The sequence below is a fragment of the Thermothielavioides terrestris genome, chromosome 2 (assembly GCF_000226115.1).
Source record: "Thermothielavioides terrestris NRRL 8126 chromosome 2, complete sequence".
NCBI classification, from domain to species: Eukaryota; Fungi; Ascomycota; class Sordariomycetes; order Sordariales; family Chaetomiaceae; genus Thermothielavioides; species Thermothielavioides terrestris.
This window is the reverse complement of record NC_016458.1, coordinates 1,442,489-1,464,961: the sequence shown is the minus strand read 5'-3', so window position 1 is coordinate 1,464,961 and position 22,473 is coordinate 1,442,489. Positions and strand designations below refer to the sequence as shown.

Below are 22,473 nucleotides of genomic sequence, written 5' to 3'. Positions count from 1 at the left end.
TACAAAGCTGAAACATAACATTCATCACTTCCAGGTTATTACTTGAGTGTGTAACGTTCGTACTGTACAGTAAGTTGGGGGGCATGGTTCTACGGGAGGGGTCTCCGTGCGGATTCCCCGGACCTAACCGAATTGGAGACCGGGACCCGCCCGGACTCGAGCATCACGCGGCCCGGAGCAGCTCCAGCTGATCGGCCTCCTCTTTGTTGCTGAAAGAGACCGGGATTGCGTCTGTAACCTTGGCGGGCCGTCTCTGCAGACACACGCAGAATGGGTTGGAAGGCGGCTGCTATCGGCATAGGCCGTGCTGTTGCTGCTGCAGCGCTCGTCCGGACGGCAGCTGCCGCGCAGCCCGGGGCCGCCGAGCCGGTGCCGGCGCCGATGCGGGATCTGGTCTGGGGCCGGCTCAACTTCTTGCACACGACCGACACACACGGCTGGCATGCAGGCCATCTCCAGGAGCCGCAGTACTCGGCCGACTGGGGCGACTATGTCTCGTTCGCCCACCACATGCGCGCGAGGGCCGACGAGCGCGGCGTCGACCTGCTGCTCGTCGACACGGGCGACCGCGTCGAGGGCAACGGCCTGTACGACGCATCCAACCCCAAGGGTAAATATTACTACGACATTTACAAGGAGCAGCATGTCGACATCATCTGCACCGGCAACCATGAGCTCTACCAGGCCTCGACCGCTGACGGCGAGCACCTGCGCACGGTGCCCAACTTCAAGCAGAACTACATCGCCTCTAATCTCGACTACATAGATCCCGTCTCCGGAAAGAGAGTGCCCATGGCCCAGCGATATCGCAAGTTCCAGACCAAGAACCAGAAGCTGGACATCGTCGCTTTTGGCTTCCTCTTCGATTTCACCGGCAACGCCAACAACACGGTCGTGCAACCGGTGCACGAGACCGTCCGGGAGCAGTGGTTCCGAGACGCCATCCGGGAGCAGACGGATGTCTTCGTGGTGATCGGGCATGTCGGCGTGCGGATGCCCGAGTTCAAGACCATTTTCAACGCTATCCGCGAGCAGAATCCGCTCACGCCGATCCTGTTCTTCGGCGGCCATGTCCATATCCGCGACGCCACCGCCTATGACGCGCGATCGTTTGCGCTCGCCAGCGGACGGTACTTTGAGACCATCGGCTGGATGTCTGTCAGCGGCGAGCTGGAGAGGTCTGCGCAGTCCGAGGCCGCTCCCTTGTCTTTCCACCGCAGATACATCGACAACAACCTGCTGGGGCTGTACCACCACGCGGGCGGCCTGAACGCCAACACGTTTCCGACCGAACACGGCCGTAACGTCTCGGCCATGATCACCCGGGCGCGCCAGGCGCTCGACCTCGACTACGCCTTTGGCTGCGCCCCCAAAACCTATTGGATGTCCCGCTCACCTTACCCCGGGGACGATAGCATCTACAGCTGGATCGAGACGGAGGTGCTTCCTGATATCGCGGTCAACGCCAGCCGGAAACACGTGCCCCGCCTGGCCATCGTCAATACGGGCACGATCCGGTTCGACATCTTCAAGGGCCCCTTCACCCGCGACACCACCTACATCGTGTCGCCCTTCACCAGCATGCTGGCGTACATTCCTGACGTCCCTTACGCCGTGGCAAAGCAGGTCATCAAGCTGCTGAACAACGCTGGCCCGATCTTCGCGTCGGCCGGCCCGCTTCACAACCGGTTCATGGCGATCCCGGAGCAGCTTGCCATCCACGAGTCCATCGTCAACGCGGCGCCGCCAGGTTCCACCGGCCATCAGTGGGAGGGGGAGGCCGCCCAGCAAAGGCCGCTTGCCGACGGCTCCGACGGAAGGACCCGTCTGACCGAGGGATACACCACCAAGGACGACATCGGGGACGACGGGGACGATACCCTGCACGCGCCCGTCAACTTCTACGTCGTGCCGAACTGCATCCAGGCCGAGGTTGGGTTCCCGCCGGCGGGCGAACCTGAAACGGTCGACCTCGTGTTTCTCGACTTCATCACGCCGTGGGTGCTGATCGCCCTGAAGTTCTTTGGTGGGGACTACAGCGAGAAGGACGTGCAGCTCTATGTTGAGGGGTCGTTTACCGAGCTGATGGCCGGTTGGATTGAGAAGAACTGGCCGAAGCATTGTTAGAAGGTCTTGTGTGCTGACAGGGAGTTTCATTCTATGGTTTGACAGCGTTGGCGTTTTGGGTAGGGAACACCTGGGAGAATGTAATCACTGGCTGCATTTGGATTGTTTGGAGATATTGTTGGTCCTAGAGGTAATATGTTAGCATCATTCTCATGCACGGGAGATCCTTTTCGAAGACAGAGGAAGCGGCAGCAAATTGATGCATTCCGAGCCGTAACTTGGCAAACCCGCCAACGTTGTCTCCATTGCGCCGTCAACGCCGAACCAAGCCCGTGAAAATTGCTACAAAGACAACCAGAAATCCCCCCGCTATAACTGATCGAGCAACCTCTGCCTCCTCCGCTCAATCAGCTCCTGCTGCACCTCGTCCAGCGTCGGCAGCTCCCACACCCGCCCGTCGCCCACGTCCCCGGGCAGCGGCTCCCACCCGGGCGGCGCTTCCGCCGGCCCGGCTTTCGCCAGCGCCTCAAACGCCATCTTCTCCCTCGCCCGCTCATACTCCAACAGCTCGTCATCTTCCTCGCCGGGGGCATACCCGTAATAGGCCGCATTGACCTGCCTCCGCAGATCCGCCCTTTCCTCGAGCGGCTTCTCCTCCTCGACCCTCGCCTTGGCGGCCGCCTCAAACAACTCCTTCACGCCGGGCAGCTCCCTCGCGCGGCCGAAATAGCGGTACCCCTTGCCGCCGCCGGGGATCTCCCGGCCGGCCTCGTCGTAGACCTTGCCGCCGGCGCGCATGTAGTTGGGCCCGCCGAGGTTGCGGATCTGCACCTCCCACATGTGCTTCTCGCGCATGAGCCGGTTGATCTCGTCGTTGAGGTCGCGCACCTGGAAGTCGGACAGCGCCGGGTCCTGGATGCGCGACACCTTGCGCGAGATCTCCTTGAGCACCTGCCCGCGCCACCGCTCGCACGCCGGGATGCTGTCCTGCTCCGTGATCGCCCGCGGCCGCCGCGACCGCCCCGCGTCGATGATGCCCAGGTCCGCCGCCTGCGCCTCGCGGAAGCGGAAGAGCATCGACTGCGCTTTCTCCGAGTTGCGCGCCTGCGAGAAGGGGACGTCGTTAGCTCTGCGGATGGAATCTGAGGTGGGATTTGGGAAGAGGCTTGGGAGAGGGTCGGGGCAAGAGAGGGTTTGCTTGGGCTTGGTTTACCATTTTGGTTGACTTTTATGCTGCTTATCGGCCGTTGGAGATATTCTCTTGCGTAATGGATAGGAGGAGAACGCGCGAGCGGGCTGGGTGCTGGCGAGGCAGCAGGGCGAGTTGGCGATGTTCAACAGCGTCGAGGCCAGCCTTGCTTTACTGCGCACGGTGTGGCAGCACTGTGGCATGGGCTCTTTGCGCGCTAGTGAACTGCAGCGGGGACCACATTTCGTCACTGCGGCACGTGCAGACGCGTCTCCTTCCACCTGCCACCACCAAACAGGTCGCTGCAGGCAGCATCATGCATCCGCTCACGACAGCGAGCAGCAATCGCCGGCGACAGCTCGATGGCAACATGATTATACTGCGGCCATTTACAAAGTAACGCCAAATCAGGATAAGTTCACCGGATCAGTTACCGACGGCGCGGGTTGCTTCAGGTCTCGCTCGCAGCAGCCCTCAACTTCGCGGGTTGTCACCTGCAAGGCTGCAACCGCCAATACACTCTCCACTCTCTATAGTCTTTCACTTGGGCGCGACCCGATATCGAGTGATATCTGCCAAGCTCAGCCCGACTCAACCCAACCGACACTCTTACACTCCGTCACCAAGATAAACAACAAGAACCTGCGATGACGAAAAACAGCAACACGCAGCAGAGCCCGACTCATCCCGTCCCCTGCCGCATATCGCCGCATATGCGTCAGACCCCGGGGCGAGGGCGAGGCTGAGGGCATTCTAGAACGGATATCTGAGCAGGTCTATATCTACCCATCTCTATATATCACCACTTCAGCAAGGAACCAACACGCACGAACCCCACCCTCCTCCCATCCTGCCCTCCACAACCGACGACCATCCCACACCGCTCCCGTCCCTTCCCGTCTCGCCCGCAATGAGGACACCTCTACCCCGGCGAGGTGCGCCGACGGCCGGGCGTCTCTGTCTGTTTCTGCCTCCGCCCTGCCCGCAACCACCGGTTTAGCTTCCCACCCATTGAGAATGCTATCTGGTTGTTTGTTGGCAGGGCGGGGAGCAGCCGGCAGAGACGGCACCACCCGGGCGTGTCTGCGCTGCACCGATGACGGTTCGCAAACAAGTAGTTTTCAATCGGAGCGTGGCGAGGCGGGCCCACAGAAAGGGGGCGGTTTTTCTTCTTTTCACTCTGGTGTGGTGTGGTGGGTTGACGAGTTGGGTTGGCGGGTTGGCGAGTTTACCTGCTCAGTCCTTCTCCTGCTCCTTACCTACCTACGTTTTTTCGTTAGGTTAGGTATGGATGGATGCCAAGGGGAGGGAAGAGAAGGGAGCTAGGATGTCACAATGGGGGGCCCAGGAGATGGCGGTTCGGCGTGTTCTTTCCAGGAGAGCAGAGCAAAAACAGCGTGCCCGGTGATGACTAAAGGTCCAAAAAGCCAAATTTGCAGGCAGCAGACGAGGCCGCGGCGTGCTCTGCAAGAGTCGCCCCGGCCTGCCAGTCGGTTGTCAGTGGGAACAGAAGAGAGCTGATCTGAGGGCCCGAGTCTGTTTTTGCTCTACTTTGTTCTTTCTTCTTCCTTCCTTCTTCTTTCTTTTCTTCCTTTCCTTCTTTCTTTCTTTCTTTTTTTTAAGATCAAGAAAAAGGGAGAAGAGAAAAGAAGAAGGAAAAGAAGGAGCATGCATATTTGCCCACCCTTTGGAGAGACTGGCCATCACGTTTTCTCTTCCCCTTTTTCCTCCCTTTCAAGCTGATTCCTCATTGTGGACGACCCCCCTTTCAGCTCAACTCTGGCACCTCGACCCCTCTTCAACCCGCTTTCCCACCACGCCCCTTCCCGGCACTCGCCCCTTATATAAAACTCCCGCCTTTATGCAACCAATCTCTCCCAGAAAGGCCAGATGGCTCAATGGTGGGATTGGCCGAGTCGGAACAACCCTCCCGACGCAGAGAACTTCCCAGTGGGTTTTCTAACTGGCCACACTCCATCCCCCTCGTGGATGGAGGCTGGCCGGTGAACTTTCCCCCGCCGCCGAAGCATAACCCCCCTGGTGGGTTTTTGCAGCCGGCCACCTCCCTTAGTACCGGCGGAGGGTGTTAGCCGGTGAGCTTTTTGGACCTGGCCCACTCAGACAGATACATACCCTCCTGGCTGATAGGAGGCTTCACTTTCTGGTATGGTAGTTAGCGTTTGGCTTGTTTAGACAACAGACAACTCAAGCTGAGCCGATGATTTCTTTTGCTATTCCGTCGCTCCTACTTTCAAGCTAATGATAGGGGCCACTGGATGCCGTTGGTTGTCAAACTTAGCTTGAAAGCGGGATCACCTTCCGCGGAGCACGCCCTATTGGCGAGCGTGATGGCCATCCATGAACCTATTTCCATACCTGATAGCTTTTGCGTGTGGAAAACCTCGAGATTTTGCCCCTCCCACCCGGTACGCTGTATCTCATATACATGTGCAGGAAATAGCAACCGAGCTCGACAAAAACAAAAAGAAACATAGAATCCTCATCTATAATAACCCTTCTTATCTCCCGCCCCATCCGTCCCTACTGCGTCTTCTTCGTCTCGGCCCTCGCCGCCCCAGCAGCACCGCCCGGCGCCGGCACCGGCGCGCTGAACATCCACAGCGCGCAAAAGGCCAGCCAGCCGGCCACGGTGACGCCGATGCCGGCGATCCACGGCCAAGCGCCGCTGATGACATAGCTGCGCGGCCACTCGTCGTGCGCCATGTGCCGCACCGACACCGTGTTCTTCTCCTCGACGTTGGACAGCAGCGGCCGCTTGTAGCTGACGCGGAAGTTGAAGATGCCGTGCTGGTCCGGCAGCCGGAACGCCGCGCTGTAGGCCGCCGCGTCGTCGGTCGAGAGCGCCGGGTCGGGCTGCAGCGGCAGCCGGTGGAAGGGCGACAGCATTGAGAACTCGAGCTGCAGCGCGTCTGAGGCCGAGGGCAGCGTGAACGGCGTCCAGGCCGTCCAGGCGTGTTCGGAGAGGGAGATGGTGTATTTCTGGGCGGGCCGCGGGGTTAGAAATCGAGCTGGAGAGGGGCAGCAGCGGGACAGGGGGGAAAGGGGTAGAATTGAAAAAAAGAACTTACAACGTCCTTTTTGATCCGGTAGATGGCCGGGTTGGACTGGTTCGCGGCCCCGGGCTCATCCAGGTGGTGCTCGATCCAGTTGACGCGCAGCACGCCGATCTCGTTGAACGTCCACCCGCTCAGGCGCTTCGCAAACTCCCTGTTGAACGTCTTGCCCGCCGCCGCGGCCTTCTTCCCCGCGCCGCTCGACGGCTGGCTCACCTCAGCGTCGAACCACTTGTCCTGCAGCATCTCGGCCGAGCCGACCAGCGTGAGGCGCGCCGAGTTGCGCGCCTGGAACGCCGACACCAGCGCCAGCTGCTCGCCGGCCGCGAAGAGCTCGTCCACGGTCTCGGCCTGCTCCTTGGGGTTGTAGCTGTAGGCGGTGCGCGGGGCGCGGAGGATCGGGGTCAGCAGCTCGCCGGGGCCGAGCACCGCGCCGACGCCCCGCGGGAAGGCGAGGAGCGAGTCCTTGGGGGCGCCGGCGGCGAAGAAGTCCTTGACGTCCGGCCGGATGGGGCCCGGCGGCGGCAGGAGCAGCACGTCGTGCAGGTCGGCGGCGCTCGAGGCGTCGTAGTTGAAGTGGTCGACCACCAGGCCGGTGCGCTCGGCCGGCAGCTGGATGTCGAGCTCGGCGAGGAGCGAGACGAGCGAGTTGGGGGTGGGGACGCCGGAGCTGAGGGTTACGAGGAGGTTGCCCTTGGCATTGAGGAAGTCGACCAGGAGGTTGGGCGTCAGCTTGGGGCCGAGGCCTGGTATGGGTTAGTCGTGTCGGGTGTTTCCTGGGTAGTGTTGCTCCAGCACTTGTGGGGTGGGCCGGGAAGGGGGGGGGATACCCTTGGTCTTAGTCGGAAAGAAGATGATGTGGTCGTAGGAGCGCTCGCCGAGGTGGAACAGGGCCAGCGACTCGCTCTTGGGGGTCTCGAACGAGAGCTGGAAGCCCCGGCCTGCGAATTGGGCGGTTTCGCGTTAGCCAATTAGCCACCGGAGAATGCGCATGTCGGGACCAACGCACTTTCGAGATCTGCCAGGAACTTGGAGTAGTTCGCCTTCTCGACGACATCGTCCAGGATCACCAGCAGCCGGTTGCCGGTCGTGCTGAGCGCCGACACGGCGGCCGCGAACAGGAAGACGAAAAAGGAAATGAGCGACCGCATGGTGGGCGAACAGTCCCGCGCCTGTGTATTCACAGCAGTCGTCGGAGGGTCGTTGGGTTCATGCCACGGAAGCTTGCCTCGTCCCGCGACAGCTTCACGCAGCAATGCACACAATAGCAGCAACACCTCGCAGCGATGGTTCAGTGATTCGGCATACGTAGCCTTGCCAAGACGGGCCGGGGTCTTTGCCAAGCAGGCCCACTGCCAACCCCTGTCATCCGGAATCCTCAATTGACCAAGGGAAGCTGGAATTAACCGCAGTTTCGCCGCACTCAGGAACCTCGAGCCGCCAAGCTTCGAGCTCTCGCGCTCCGACGACAACGACGACGAGGACGGCGGGACATTCTTAGGTCGCCAGTGTGCCGCAGCCACCCAATTACGAGGACAGCGCAAGGTACATATCCTCTACGCTATTTCCATCCCGCTACCAGCCCGGCAACCCCGAAACTAACTCAGCAAAACGCACCCGCAAAGCATCCCCTCCCCACGACTGCGACAACCCCAACCAACGACGAACGAAGGAAAGGTCCCAGAAAGGACAACAGAGCCGGGAGAGCTGGAAAGGAAATAAAACACACACACCCAAAAAAATGAGCGCCATAACCCCCCGCTTCTGGGCCGGCCCCCTCCGCTACTGCCGCTGGGCCGCGCGCGAGCGGCCGGGCCTCTTCTGGTCCGTGTTCATCGGCGCGCTGGGGCCCGTGACGCTGGTCACGGTGCCGCCGATACGGCGCATGATCGGCGACTACGACGCGGCGCCCATCCCGATGACATATCCCGGTATGTAGTAGTTAGCGTGGAGGGAGGATGGGGTGATGATATACATACATACAGGGACTGGGACGGGATGGGATGAAGAGACAATAACTAATCGGGTGATTCCCTGCGACAGTGCCGAGTGGACCGAGGAAGAAGTTGACGGGGTACGACGACGATACGGAATGATGAAGGCCGGGAAGGAAGGGGCGAAGACATTTGCGAATGGGCTGGGATGGGAGTGAAGAGGAGGAAGCGGTGCGGTCAGCACCCGGAGAAGTCTGTATCAACTAGTTGTTGTATGTAACGGGCTTTGTGGCTGGGCGGCGGGTGATAGAGAGAGGTGTGTGTGCGAAAACAGACGATAGCCACCTCTGACGCCGAAAAAGATGAAGTTCGTTGGCTGAGCGGCTCCGAAAATCCAAGTCTACATCTACTGCCCCTACCGAATGCTCTGTCAGGTAACTACTGCCTCGCATGCGTCCCACTCGCTGCCTGACCTGAAAACACAACTCAGCTCAGCCATCCCATCGTCGGAACCAGCCAACCACGGCTCCAAAAGCTATCAAAACCGAATAACACCCTGCGGTGCCGCTGTCTCCCGGCCTCCTCACACGCAATCCGCGGCTCTATATGCAACATGCAACCCCCTCTTTTCCATCGACCCCCAGGTTTTACTCATACCCCGTTCTATTCGTTCCCGGTCCAAGTCTTGTCTACCGCTCTCGTTGCACAATATTCCACTCCCACTGCCACAAAGTCAGCCATCGGATCGATCGTAGGGGAGAGAGAAGGAGAAATAAAAAAAGGGGGGAGGGGGGAACAAAACTCACCACCCGCCCGTCATCGTCCCCCGTGTAGACCAGCCCGCTCAGCGGCGTGACGCACGTGATGGCCGCCTCGATGTTGGCGCCCACCTCGCTCTTGGGATTGACGTGGTCGAGCCGGCGCAGGAAGCCGAGCGCCCACTTGCCCGTGCGCGGGTCCACCATCTTGCGCCACACGTTGACCACGCCGCGCTTGTGGCCCGTGAACACGAGCTGGTTCTCCAGCCACTCGCTGCCGCCCGGCGACCCCTCGTAGAACGCGCACGCGTGCACGTAGTCGTCCGGGTCGTGGCTGTGGCTATGGCTGCTGCCGCTGCCGCTGCCGTTGCCGTTGCTGCTGCTGCTGCTGCTGCTGCTGCTACCGACAGTACCGTTACCGGCAGCGGTGTTGCAAACGTTCTGGTCGAGGATGAGCTCGCCGTTGAGAGTGAAAAGCACCACGTGCTGTCCAGCGCAGAGCATCACGTCGCCGGTGACGTCGTTGATGCGGGCGCACTCGACGCCGCCGCCACCGCCGCCGCCGCCGCGGGCCAGGGGAAACGGCAGCTTGCGGATGAACTCGAGCCGGTTGAGGTCCCAGAGGAAGGCGGCGCCGTCCTGCGAGACGGTCAGGATCGTGCTGAACGCCTTGGACACGGCGATGTGCGTGACCGGCGTCTTGTGCCCGAACAGCGACGACCGCGGCTGCAGCTCGACGACCGGCTTCCCCGGGGAGGAGTGCACCATGTAGACAGATACGACGCAGTCTTCGCCCGCCGTGATGAGCGTCTTGGAGTCCGCGAACGTGAGCGTCGAGATCTGGCCGATGTGGAGGTTCTCGAAGAGGCCGGCGGGCTGACAGATGTTTAGTTTGCTTGCCTGCGGGTCTCGGCCGGCGGGAAGGAGGTCTCACCTTTCTGCTGTCGCTCAGGAAGAAGCGCACGCTGTTGTCTGTGTAGCCCCACTCGAGGTACTTGTCGTAGTGCGGCGGCAGGTTGAGGCGGAACGGAGATGAGCACAGGAGACGGTCCAGCTTGGGCACGTAGATGAGCGAGGCGACGCGCTCACGGCTCTCTGCAGCTTGTTAGTACACTTTGACGACCCTAGCCGTCCGGGGGAAGAACAAACCTAGGAGCGGGTGGGGCAGCCTCGTCAGCGCGCCGACAGAAGTGTCCAGCCGCCGGATCGGGCACCGGTCGTACTCGCGCGGCGGGTGAGGCTTCGTGAAGATCTGGTGCGGCGTCTGCCCGAAGTTGTGGATGATGCCCGTCGTGATCTTGCGCTCCTGCGGATCCTTGATGTCATCGAGATCTATGGCGCCCTTGTACGACAGAGAGTGGAAGACATTCAGGTTCTCGACGGCCGCCTCGCCGCGCTGCTTGAATCCAAACACGAGGTCGATCCAGTGATGCAGCCGCTGGCTGACGTACGGGCTCTCCAGCGCCTCGCGGTGCTTCGCGATGAAGATCTTCGGGTCGCCCTTGGCCCACGGCGGCAGGATGACATTGTCTACCCTCCCGCCGCCGCCCTGCCTGACGCCGAAGTTGTAGCCGTTGATGTTGGTCAGGAAGTCCGGGAGGTAGAAGAACTCCGGGATCAGCTCGCGCACGTCTGTGCTGCTGTCCCGCGACGCAGAGGTCCAGGCACCTTCGATTGAGAAGAAGAGGCGGTCGGGGTGATCGAAGGTGCCGCCTTGCAGCAGGACAAACGACTGCACGAAGGGAGGGAGGCGAATCAGATACGACGACACAATCATGGCAGACGAGTAGTGAGTGCCATAGTGGAACGGGGTCTCGCCAATCTCTGCCAGGCTCTTATACCGGGACGCGAAGTCGGCCGCGCGAGCGGGGGACTGGGCACCCATGGGCTTCGACAGGTCCCTAAAGGTGGCCGGGTTGTTGAGATCGAGCTCCTCGCTGGTGTAATCCGCCAGCACCCACGGGAACACCGGGTACTGCGTGAGGTCGTTGAAGGTCCGGCCAGCCATCGTGTTCACCAGCATGAGGTAGTGGAAGTTGGAAATCTCGCCCCTCTGCCACCGCCTCATCATGGGGTTCCACGCCGACGAGTTGAAGATGCTCCCAAACTTGGCCCCGAACGTCTGAGGGGCGTCTTCGGCAAACTTAAGGCTCTCCAGCCGCCACGCGTCTTCCGGATTGGGCAGCAGGCTCGGGTTGGTGGTGTGCGGCGTCATGGCCGTCAGCCTCGCGTAGATCTCGTCTCTCATGGCGGGGTTGATGGCGGTCAAGAGGTAACTGCGACCGTCGGTGAAGAAGATCTCGATTGCCACGTCGCGGAAGAGGTACCGCCGCTTCGATATGCTGAGGACATCCTGCCATCTCCAGCTGCGCGACTCCTGGTCGGGCCGGCCCTGGTTCTGGGGCCGTCTCTCGCCGGGGGAGCCCCCGGTGATAATCATGGAAAACGGATCGCGCTCTTCGGCCGGTGCCTGCCAGACGTTGACAATCTCTCCATCCGCGCACTGGAACAGGTTGTCCATGATGTAGAGCGCCTCCTTGCCGATGATCAAAATGCCCTCCGAGGCGTCGACGCCGATAATCCGCGAGATGTTGAAGACGTTCCGGACAGCGTCGCCCTGCTGGAGTCGCCTCATCACCTTTCGGTTCTTATCCTCGAACGTGTCGTCCGCCTCGGGCTCGTTGAGGTCCTCCACCAGTTCAAAGTCCTCTTCCGGCGCGACGCTCTGCTGGTCTGCGTCCCCAGCCACCGTCTCCGGCTCGGCCGAGATGTCGAGATCCTCCGCGTTGCCGTTGGCACCGATCTCCACTGGCGGCGTCGGAGCCTGCCGCGTCGCCGAGAGATTGCCGGCCGAGGTACTTGGCCTCGGAACAGGAGTAGCAGCGGCAGAGGTGTTGCTCCGCTTCGGCTGGAACTCCTGCCGCCTTTGGTTAGGATACTCCGGGAGGAGGCGGAGGCGCATGCGGTTCCTCCCTTCGGTGCGGTCCAGCTTCCACTTGATGGCTTGGGGCTCGCTGAACACCCCGCCGGGACGACACAAGTCGCGCTCCATCTTCGCAAACGTCGAGGCCATGAAAGCATTGTCGTCCTGCTGGTCCTGCAAGAGTCGCTGGTGCTTGAAGTGTTCTGTGAAATAGATGCTCTTCATCCACGCGCTGTTAGCCATCTCGTGACGGAGCAGGACATTGTCGCGCTCCAGCGACTCGGTGTGCCACTGCTTCAGCTTTTCCTTCCGGCTCTTGACCCTCGCCCTGGCGCTGTCTGCGGTGCGCTGGTTTTCGGACGCGACAAATTCTTCCCAGGTCTTCGACATGCCTCCGAAGAACAAGGCGTCGAGCGACGGACGGTGCTGGTCAACCCACTCGAGGAACGTCGCATCATCCAGCTCAGTGAGCTTCCCAAAGCCACGGGCCAAGGGCCGCTGGTCCGGTCTCATGGTTTGCCGGAAGATCGCCGCCGACTCGTCTGGTTTCTGCACGAGCATTATCCGCCAGAGTGTCGCGGCTACGAACCGGATCGCGGGGCGCGAGTCGACCAGTTTGTTGTACAGCTGGTACCACAGCAGTTTCATGTAGTCGTCCTCCGCAGACAAGCAGCTGAGCAGGACGGTCTGCCAGTAGAGCAGATGCTCCATGGTCGATAAAGCCTCGGAATCCTTAGTTTCCGGGTCGTCCATGTCCGAGAGCCTGAGCAGGGTGGCCTTCAAGAAGCAGGCCCGGATCGAAGCCACCGCCGAGCTGCAGAGACGGACGCTCTTGAGTGCCGCCACGTCGGGCCTCTGCAGGTACTCCAACACCGTTCCGGTGAACTCGATCATGGTTTCGGCCCCATTCATGAACGAACCCTCGAATACGGCCTCAAGCACGTGGAAATTGAGGCGCGCCAGGTTCTGCAGTACCTTGGGTTCCGTGAGGACTTTCTGGTCCAGCTGGATGGCATTCTTGAGATGGTTGATGACGTTGCGCAGAACGTAGGTCTCGAAGTATGCTCGGTGCTCTTGGAATCCTGGCGGCACCTTGAGGAAGAGATTAAAGCCCGAAAACTCCTTCCTGACCAGGATCTGATCTGTGAAGACGCCGATTATCAACTCTAAAATGCCCTCCAGAACCGCATTGCTAATGTTTCGGGCGGCAACTCTCTTGGTCGGGGATACGACGTGATTCAAGCGCGCGGGAGAGGGAGCCGAGGGCGGCGACTGTGAAGAGACCAGGATGAACGACGACGGCCGCCGGAGAGGGGTGCCTCGGCCGGGGCTCGGAGATGGTGGTTGGGCATCGGACTGTCCAGAAGTCGTGGTCCTGATGATCGGGATCGCAGTAGACGAGGAGCCGGGAACCGGCCGGATGATGACATCGCCACCTTCAAAGTTCAGCGTGTCACTGGACTTGAGTTCCGTCTCTGCAGTGACCGGATCGGAAGTAACGATGACAGGATACAGAGCGGAGAAGAGGTGCCGGATGTAGTCCGAGGAAAGGGCAAAATCCCTGAAATTAACGGAACGGGCGTGCATATCGGCCAGGAAACGGACAACGGTTTGTAAGACCGCAGCGTTGGTCGCCACCCGCTCTCGGTCTGGCAGCTGCGTTCCTGGGACAAAGTGTTAGATACATCTCGGGCACAGCAGGGTGAAAATAGGGGCCAACTCACTCCGCGGTTCAAGTGCCTGGCCCAATTCCATAGACCGAGCCCTGGGCCTCGTCCTGACAATATCGAGGGTTTCCTGCATAGTCTTTATCGCACTGGGCTCAGCAGCTGGAGAATCTGGGTCCTCTTGATGTCTCAAAACATCTCGGAGACCGTGTTGCAACATGGAAGTTATGACGGGCAACACGTCTGGAAACGCAACACGGCTGTCGCCGAAGATCTCCAGGAGGCTAAAGAAATCGAACGACTTGTCGAAGTCGATGTTGGCCACGTCGTACCCGAAAAGGATGCTGAACAAAATCGGCCACAGCGTTGAAATATCCCACCACTGCTTGAGGCGGGAGGCCATGATCCAGAAGCCGCCCGTCTTGCTTGCGAACTTGGCCGTGTATCCCGAAGGCTGCGTGACGAGAAGGCGGGCAAGGATTTTGCAGCCGAGGACAACAACTTCGGGGTCGTCCTCCGCGAGCAGATATAGCAGCCACTGCCCGGTCGTCAGCACGAATTCTATCTTCTTCTTCTTCGGGCCGGCCGCATATATCACCTTATTAGTGACGGTCTTGGCGAATTTTCGGATGTCCACCACATTCGACTTTTCGCAGAGGAGTCGCGTGTACATCTCTAGAAGCTTACGACCGAGCTGTTTCTTAGTGAGCACTCTTGATGACCCTGCTGCCGAGGACGGCGAGCTGGTCTCGAGAGTAGTTCGGCGCAGAAGACCGAGGCCGGGGGTTGTGGACCGGCTGCTGACCGATGCTGGCTTGGGTGTGCGTGATACGGAGCCCGAAGGGGTGTGGAAGGCGTAGGTAATGAAGAGGGCAATGGAGCGGTGGACTTCAGCCGTGTAATTGCACTTGACGAGGCTCTCGAAGGAAGCCATGAAGTGAGGCAGTATCTCCTCTGAGATGGCCTCGGCTTTTAGGGCATCCAGGAGCCTCTTGATGATCCCTGTGTCAACGCAGAGTAAGCACACTGGATACCAGAACCAGAAGAAAAAAGCCCCATTGAAGGGTGGATTGGCCGGGACTTACGCATCCTAAGCAACCGACGGCTGTTGAACTGGTGATGTTTGCTTCTCACTGCGAATGTTATGAATTGTTTGTAATAGAGCTCCTGGGCGTGAGTTGAAGACCTCCGCCAGGTGTCCGGGTCGATTAGGAGGACTCGGTAGGCAAGTGGGTTGATGATGAAGGACTCAATTGGGTCGGCATGCTTGTATCCAACGAAATGGAGCACCAGGCTGAGCAGCCGCAAGCTCAGCTGGTCTCTCGCCTCGTTGTTCAGCGCAAGCCGCCACGTCTGTGATTGCGTGTCCGAGCCCGGGACGCCGTGGCCCAGCTTGGCGCGAAGGAGCATGCTCAGTATGGCATAACCATTGTCTCTCTCCATGGCCTCGCTGTTCCTCCAGCTGTTGCTGATGCTGTAAAACATGAGCTCGACCGACCGTATCAGCTCTTCCGCCGTAGATGACCGCTCGACCAACTTCAGACCCACGGGGGTGAAACCTCCGAGCCGCCAGAGGTTGTCGTCGAAATGGTAGGGAGCGGCAACAACGGGATCGCCAGTGAGGAGGGAGACGCCGTTCATTCTCACCAGCGCCTCGTTGACGCACGGCACAGCTCCGTTGACCGCAACCGCCGTCCCGCTCTTGACGGTAGTATGAAACAGATTGCTCGCCGCATTCTTCGACAGCGATCGAAATAGTGATGAGTCCATAAATCTGCCGTCTGCAGAGAAGATGGCCCGTGGAAAGCTGCTGAACAAGACCTTGTGCTCAGGAAGGATGCTGCCCGCCTTGTCTCTGATGGCTTTCAGAATGTCGGAATTCTCATCCTTGCCCGGGTGGAACAGCTCGTTACGGAGTCCAAGGGCAGCCGAAGCCTCATAAGTTTGGAAACCGCCAAGACAATCCTGGAAGTTCCCCTGGTACCGCGGGCCGAGGCGGTAATAGACGGCAAGAAGGTCATCACTCAGAACGTCTTCAAACAGATGCGCCGAAGCCAGTGACCACTTGGAGTGCACCAGCCCGGGGCCGAGCTGAGCGGCGAGCTCACGAGGCGTGCCCAGGAAGGCCTGGACGGGGTTCGTCTTGGTGCTGCTGGAGGAGAACGAAACGAAGCTCTCAGTGCTGGCATTGGAGGGTGGAGGCGGGTTAGGGTATGCGACGCGCATTTGCTCAGCAAACTCGCCATTGACGAAGAGGCTCGCCTTGCTGGCCACCATGGTTTTGGGCCGACGGTGGACGAGGGCGATGTGGTACCAGCGGTTCTCCTCGAATGCGACCGACTTGAATCTGACACTCGGTCGCGGAGATGTGACGGATGTTTGGAGGATGAAGTTCTTGGTGTCTTTCTCGAGGTAAGCCAGGAGAAAGCACGTCTGGGTAGAGTCGAAGACGCCAAAGAGCGTAGTATGGGACTCGGGGTCGAACTTGTCGATGCGAACCCACCCGGCGAAGGTGTATCCGGGCGCCGTCTGAGGAGGAAACGAGCGCCCCAGATTTGACAGTTCAATGGAGGAGTGACCATGGAGAGAAAGGTCGAACTGGATGAAGGGGGGGCCGGTGTATCTCTTCACCATGGCAAGACAGAACTCGGAGGCGGCGGCGTCTGAACGATTCAACAAGAACTGCGCGTCCGCAAGGTCGTCTATGCCAAGGCGCATCAAGGCTGCGCATAATGGCAGCGCTCTCTCTCTCTCTGGCGCAGTGAGGCGGCCGTCCTGGGCGAAGAGTAAGCGGAGGAGCCTGGACAGCAGCCCGGTTCCATGCAGAGCGCACAGGTTGAAGAAGGAGGCAGATGCTATCGATGACAGCACGTCGAGAACTACCATCGACACAAGACTTGAGGCCGCGCCCGGATCTCTCGGGACAGACTCGCAGAAGCCAACAACGGTTCGAATAATCTCGGGGTTCTGAATGGCCGTGTGCGGCCGAATGATCTCTCTCAACCTCACATCGACCGCATCCACGCCGCGAGCCAAGTCGGGTTCGTCTTTCTTGTCTTCTTCTCCATCAGGTGTTGCCTCTGGCGTGACGCTGGGGGTCGCCTGTGATGCCACCGAGCGGCAGAGCTCATCCAAGCGCTGATCGTCCAGTGCGAAGGAGAGCAACTTCCCGAAGAGTTGGCAGTTGGTCCAAAGGTCCGAATCTCCTCCTCCAACGCCAATGCTGGCGATTATCTGCTCCAGCGCCTCCCAGCCCCCGCCCTCGACTCTGTCCTGGAAGTACCGCCTGTTGCCGGGGTGGCCGCGGAAGGCGGCCGAGAGGGTTGCCAGCACCGCATGCAGCAAGTCGAACACGGCACCCTTCTCGGCCTGGCTACGCCTGTGCGGGTCGTAGAAGCCAGAGAATGCGCGTAGGACGCCGAGCAGGGTCTGGAAGCCGCGCAGGTAGCGGAAATCGTCTTGCGGTGGGGAGGGCGGCGGCAGGGCAGCCACATGCTGGTGAATCTGTCGGATCTGGTCGAGCAAGTCGGAGATTGCTGGGTACGAGCCTGCGGGGGCGGATCGTGCCGTTTCGGACAGCCGGTCGAGGAGGGCCTGGAGCACTTCGGTCGCTTTGGACGTCTGGACGGTCGAGGCCGAGGTCGACGCTCGAAAGCGGCGGGATCGCACGGGGAGCATCGCGGCCGGCTTTCCAGGCGGTCAATTGCAGTTGCGCCGATCACGACCGAGAGTGAGAAGGCAAGTTGAGCGAGTCCCCAGCACCCATCAAGGGTCCAGGTGTGCAGGCTGAGCGGCCCGTCATGGAACCGGCAGGCGAAAGCGCGGCCGGGCGCTGTTGCTGCTCTGTGGAACCGCTGACGCGTGCAACCGCCGGAGTCAGAGTCCAGGCAGCAGCCGCAGACGCCCACGACTTCGTTATGTTCACTCCGGCAGAGAGGCGGCAATGGACGACTGAAGGTGGATGATGCAGAGAGAGGGAAGTTCTATGTAAACGTGGAAAAGCCCGAGAGAACTGCTGCTTCGCCGTTTTCCGAGCTTCGTTTGCGCAGCACCGTTTGTGGTGCACTGTGCATGTTGACTGACCAGCAACAATGAAAGGCCCTAGCACGCCGTTCCACCTCAGCCTCAGCTCCCAGCTGTGGCTTCCAGGTTTCCGGACCCCAAACTCAGGTAGGGCTGAGGCTTCACCAGCTGGCCGTAACTGTAGGGTAATCATCACCGCCTTACCCCACTAACTGCGGAGAAATGTTCGTGAAAGCTCGTGTACTCGCACTGTGTAATCTGTATACACACGTATCTTACATACCAGTTTTCTTCCCTGCATACCACTGCTCAATACGGAATACACAGTAATCGCAGGGGCTCTGACAGAGGGGCAGTGGCTGTGTCATCTTGGAACAGAAGACCCAAGGCAGCCCCGTGTTCTTATTCAAACCTGGCAGGTCGAGTGTCCCGGGCCGTCCAGATTGGGTGTTGCCTTCAATATCACCGTTCGAGTCGTATCTTGCAGCTGGGTGATTGCCTGCCTCACAGAGGGGGCTGACCGGACCTTGAACGCGCCTGAATCCCCGACTGCCTGAAGCGACCACCACGCATCATATAGGTGTTTCGCTACCCAGACCCGTTGCAACGCCTCGCGAGAGGAGGCGGTTGTGTCGAGTACTGCAGTGCAGTGCTCATAACGTTGGTTCAGTCGCAGTTGTGGTGACCCGTCAACTTCGGTAGCCGCAGTTAGAGTTTGCAATACTCAAGACACCTCACTAGGGGGTATGATTCCGTGAGTCGACCGTTACCTTTATCACATAATGATCAAGTGGCGACGGCTCCGACCCAACAGGTACCTATTCTTCCATCAATGTGCGGATAGTCGATGCGTTTGTTGAGGTAAATACCAGGTCAAGTTACACATTTTGAATCTCGAATCATGAACTACTGTTGACGTCCAATCGATCCGGAACCTCGGTTCCCATTTCGACAGCAACTTGGATACTGACACGAATGATGTCATAAGACCCTGTCCCCAGACCGACACCGGCGATAACAGGGGCTTGTTCAAAGAATGAAAGAAGACGAGTCAAGCAGGTTGCACTGCGGCCAATACTTCCGTCATGTTTACGCTTTAGTCACAATAGACTCCGTTCTACCTTATGTATCTCCAAAGCGTCCCTCACGCACCTGCGGTAAATCCTTCGAAACCGGCAGGTCGGGGACCTGAGCCTTTTCCTGAACTTGAGTGGAGTCCCCTTACCCTTCCCCGCCCAACTCGTCCCGATCAGGCCTCAAGTGCGCTCAGTAGGAGGACGGAATGAGGCAAGGCGTGGCATTGGAACGGCGCCGCCTGTTCGGAATCGAGACAATGAGAGAATGGAGAATGCGCGAAGCATTGTTGGAAGAGTAGGTACTGTACACAACCGCTGCTGGCCCATCACTGGATGAGCCCGTATCTGTGGCTGTTAGCATGCAATCTTCTAATTTACCCTCCACCTACCGGTATGTACATCCTATGGGAAGATGAATATCCGAACATCCACCCCGCATGCTGCGGTGTGACGGAGACAGCTTCTCCGCCTGTCGTCCTGCTGCACTCAAGTTCCGAGTCCAGGCCCCAGCGTCCGGTTCTTAGCTCTCGGATCCGGACGGATCAAGGCCTGGCTGGTCGTTTGCTGCTCTGTTGTCTTTGAGCTTGGAGCTTCAATCGAGCTTCCGCAAATCAGGACTCCAGGGGCAATCCAACAGGGGATCATTGAGGCACGCGCCGCCAAGCAAGGCGCCGATCCCTGAGCAGGTTCACTACCTAGTGTAACGACAGGTCAGCCTCGCCCCAACTCGCATGCTGGCGCCGCAGAGGCACGATCTGTAACTATACGGTTATTACTACCTTCAATTACATCGAAACGTCATCTTCGGAAGCAAAGTGGTCACCAAATTCAAAACATCAGATCTGTCACGGCATGCGCATTATCCGCCAGCGTCTGAGCTGGAGCGGTTGATAAACGCGATAGCCACTCTCAATGGTGTCAGCTGGCCGATTGACGGGCAGCTTATCGCGTGCACCGCTCAAAGTCTCGCCTCGGTGGAACCGGGGTGGCCAGGTCATACGCCGCACGCCATTGGCCGCTCCGCCTTGCGGTAAACCGCATTGGGCTAGAAGCGGGTCCCTCCCCCCGGTTTCTGGTGCTCCGCCTGGTTGAGAGCCAGCCGGATCGGTTCGCTGAGGCAACAGTCCGTTTGGGTGTCTGACGCATTCCCCCGGGCCGCCTCTTTATCAGCACACGCTTCCCCAGGATTGCCGAGCTCGCTCGCTTCCTCTCCTGCGCACCTCCCGGGTCCTCCCTCCCCATCTCTATCATCAGCCAACATCCCCTTCGCCGTGCATTGCAGCGGAGGAGAAAGTCTCGCAGTTCTATCTTCTCGGTCGTATTTCTTTCTGGACTTTTCCCCTTCTCTTAGAAGTCGCTGGTCCATCGGCTTCGCCCTTCCTTCCCCGTTTGCCGGTTCACCATGAGAGGCCTCGTCGCTCTCTCCTTCGCGGCCTGCGCTGCCGCGGCCCCCAGGGTCAGCTTCGAGACGATCCACGGGGACGCTGCGCCCATTCTTTCGTCGTCCAACGCTGAAGTCATCCCCAACTCGTACATCATCAAGTTCAAGAAGCATGTCACCGAGGATTCTGCGTCAGCGCACCACAGCTGGGTCCAGGAGATCCACACGTCCCGGGAGATGGAGCGCGCCGATCTCAAGAAGCGTGGCCAGTTCCCGCTGGTTGACGATGTCTTCCGCGGCCTGAAGCACACGTACAAGATCGGCCAGGACTTCATGGGCTACTCCGGCCACTTCGATGACGAGGTCATCGAGCAGGTGCGGAGGCACCCTGATGTAAGTTCTCTTGATAAAAAGCCAGTGCGAGTTACATCCCAATGCTGATTCGTGGCGGCGCAGGTTGAGTACATCGAGCGGGATAGCATCGTCCACACGATGCGTGTTGTCGAAGATGCCAAGTGCGACAGCGAGCTTGAGAAGGCCGCTCCGTGGGGCCTGGCCCGCATCTCCCACCGGGATGCGCTGGGCTTTTCCACCTACAACAAGTACCTGTACGCTGCCGAAGGTGGCGAGGGTGTGGATGCCTATGTCATCGACACTGGCACCAACATTGAGCACGTCGACTTCGAGGGCCGTGCCAAATGGGGCAAGACGATCCCCACTGGCGATGCTGATGAAGACGGAAACGGCCACGGCACCCACTGCTCCGGCACCATTGCCGGCAAGAAGTATGGCGTCGCGAAGAAGGCCAACATCTACGCCGTCAAGGTTCTCCGCTCCAACGGCTCCGGCACCATGTCTGATGTTGTTGCCGGCGTCGAGTGGGCCGCCAAGTCGCATATCGAGCAGGTCAAGGCTGCCAAGGCTGGCAAGCGCAAGGGCTTCAAGGGCTCTGTCGCCAACATGTCGCTGGGCGGCGGCAAAACCAAGACGCTTGACGACACGGTGAACGCGGCCGTCGCGGTGGGCATCCATTTCGCGGTGGCTGCCGGAAACGACAACGCCGACGCCTGCAACTACTCGCCCGCTGCCGCCGAGAGGGCCGTCACTGTCGGTGCTTCGGGCATTGACGACAGCCGTGCCTACTTCTCCAACTACGGCAAGTGCACGGACATCTTCGCGCCCGGCCTGAGCATTCTGTCCACCTGGATCGGCAGCAAGTACGCCACCAACACCATTTCGGGCACCTCGATGGCCTCGCCCCACATCTGCGGTCTCCTGGCCTACTACCTGTCGCTGCAGCCCGCCAGCGATTCCGAGTACTCGGTTGCCCCCATCACCCCGGAGAAGATGAAGTCCAACCTGCTCAAGATCGCCACCGAGGGCGCCCTCACGGACATGCCCAGTGGCACCCCCAACCTGCTCGCCTGGAACGGTGGTGGCTGCAATAACTACACGGCCATCGTCGAGGCAGGCGGCTACAAGGTGGACCGCAAGACCAAGGCGGGCTCGAGCGACATTGCCGAGTCGGTCTCCAAGCTCGAGGAGCTCATTGAGCACGACTTCGAGGTGGTCTCTGGCAAGGTTGCCCAGGGCGTCTCATCCTTTGCGGGCAAGGCCGAGAAGTTCTCGGAGAAGATCCACAAGCTGGTTGATGAGGAGATCAAAGAATTCCTCGAGGAGATCGCTGCCTAGACGATGATGATGAGGTAGCCCGTTGCAATCCGCGCTACCCTTTCTGTTCCTTGTTTCTTTTCTCTCTATTGTTTCACCTCTGGGAATATCGGGACGGGGCAAGTATCACGGCTGCCTGAGGCGTTTCTTGTACTGTGAATGCAACACGGGACTCGGTCGCACATGGAATCGATGGGTTGTTCTGCATATTCGAGGGTTAACCACGTTCACTCAGTCTAGCAAACAGAGTTTGTCTTTCCGTTTTTCCGTCATCCGCCGCTGCAGTCGGCATCGAAGTGCCTTGCCTTGGGGTGCGCTTCTGAGCAGCCTCCGCCCGAGCAGCCTCCGCCTATGGGCAGTTCCCGGACGAAGCCCCGGGTCGTAGCCGGGCATCGAAACAGTAGGAGCTCCCGTCTTAGTGTGGCCCTTGTCGGCATTGCTACTCGGGCCTTGCTCCTTCCCCTTCAATGGCGTTGTGCGATTTCGGCGATTCCACTCACGCCTTCCCTCCGTTTTGCATCGGGCCTTCCATGACGACTATGTACATTCCCTGTTCCTACCTCTTTCCTAGACCTGTCTTGCCCTCCTCCCTCTCAATCGAATGTTCGTCCGGTGCAACGGTCTCGGGTTCCGGTCACGAACTGCGAGCTGCGTGCCACGCCAGAGTGGCCATTTCCGCCGGCATAGGCTTAGAGACACAGTTTTACTGT

General features: G+C 59.7%; 6 protein-coding genes across 6 annotated transcripts; 3 read left to right on the top strand and 3 right to left on the bottom strand.

Annotated features, from left to right (window-relative positions):
• Positions 1-117: 117 nt before the first annotated feature.
• THITE_2112001 (uncharacterized protein) lies at positions 118-2,282 on the top strand. Its single transcript, XM_003651507.1, has one exon. It carries the CDS (start codon positions 271-273, stop codon positions 2,125-2,127), a length of 1,857 nt encoding a protein of 618 aa, XP_003651555.1. The 5' UTR covers positions 118-270; the 3' UTR covers positions 2,128-2,282.
• Positions 2,282-3,440, bottom strand: THITE_2112000 (uncharacterized protein). The gene is made up of 2 exons (XM_003651506.1): positions 3,281-3,440; positions 2,282-3,171 (listed from the first exon to the last, which is right to left on the bottom strand). Exons 1-2 carry the CDS (start codon positions 3,281-3,283, stop codon positions 2,437-2,439), a joined length of 738 nt encoding a protein of 245 aa, XP_003651554.1. The 5' UTR covers positions 3,284-3,440; the 3' UTR covers positions 2,282-2,436.
• A 2,334-nt stretch (positions 3,441-5,774) lies between these two features.
• THITE_2111999 (uncharacterized protein) lies at positions 5,775-7,619 on the bottom strand. Its single transcript, XM_003651505.1, has 4 exons — positions 7,340-7,619; positions 7,161-7,271; positions 6,346-7,076; positions 5,775-6,256 (listed from the first exon to the last, which is right to left on the bottom strand). The coding sequence occupies exons 1-4, from the start codon at positions 7,479-7,481 to the stop codon at positions 5,798-5,800; spliced, it is 1,443 nt and encodes a 480-aa protein (XP_003651553.1). The 5' UTR covers positions 7,482-7,619; the 3' UTR covers positions 5,775-5,797.
• A 91-nt stretch (positions 7,620-7,710) lies between these two features.
• THITE_2111995 (uncharacterized protein) lies at positions 7,711-8,705 on the top strand. Its single transcript, XM_003651504.1, has 2 exons — positions 7,711-8,261; positions 8,374-8,705. The coding sequence occupies exons 1-2, from the start codon at positions 8,072-8,074 to the stop codon at positions 8,424-8,426; spliced, it is 243 nt and encodes an 80-aa protein (XP_003651552.1). The 5' UTR covers positions 7,711-8,071; the 3' UTR covers positions 8,427-8,705.
• A 129-nt stretch (positions 8,706-8,834) lies between these two features.
• Positions 8,835-17,442, bottom strand: THITE_2111994 (uncharacterized protein). Its single transcript, XM_003651503.1, has 6 exons — positions 14,698-17,442; positions 13,670-14,614; positions 10,172-13,609; positions 9,957-10,117; positions 9,071-9,898; positions 8,835-8,986 (listed from the first exon to the last, which is right to left on the bottom strand). Exons 1-6 carry the CDS (start codon positions 17,288-17,290, stop codon positions 8,954-8,956), a joined length of 7,998 nt encoding a protein of 2,665 aa, XP_003651551.1. The 5' UTR covers positions 17,291-17,442; the 3' UTR covers positions 8,835-8,953.
• A 2,517-nt stretch (positions 17,443-19,959) lies between these two features.
• Positions 19,960-22,229, top strand: THITE_2076439 (uncharacterized protein). The gene is made up of 2 exons (XM_003651502.1): positions 19,960-20,485; positions 20,549-22,229. The coding sequence occupies exons 1-2, from the start codon at positions 20,114-20,116 to the stop codon at positions 21,782-21,784; spliced, it is 1,608 nt and encodes a 535-aa protein (XP_003651550.1). The 5' UTR covers positions 19,960-20,113; the 3' UTR covers positions 21,785-22,229.
• The last annotated feature ends 244 nt before the right edge of the window (positions 22,230-22,473 follow it).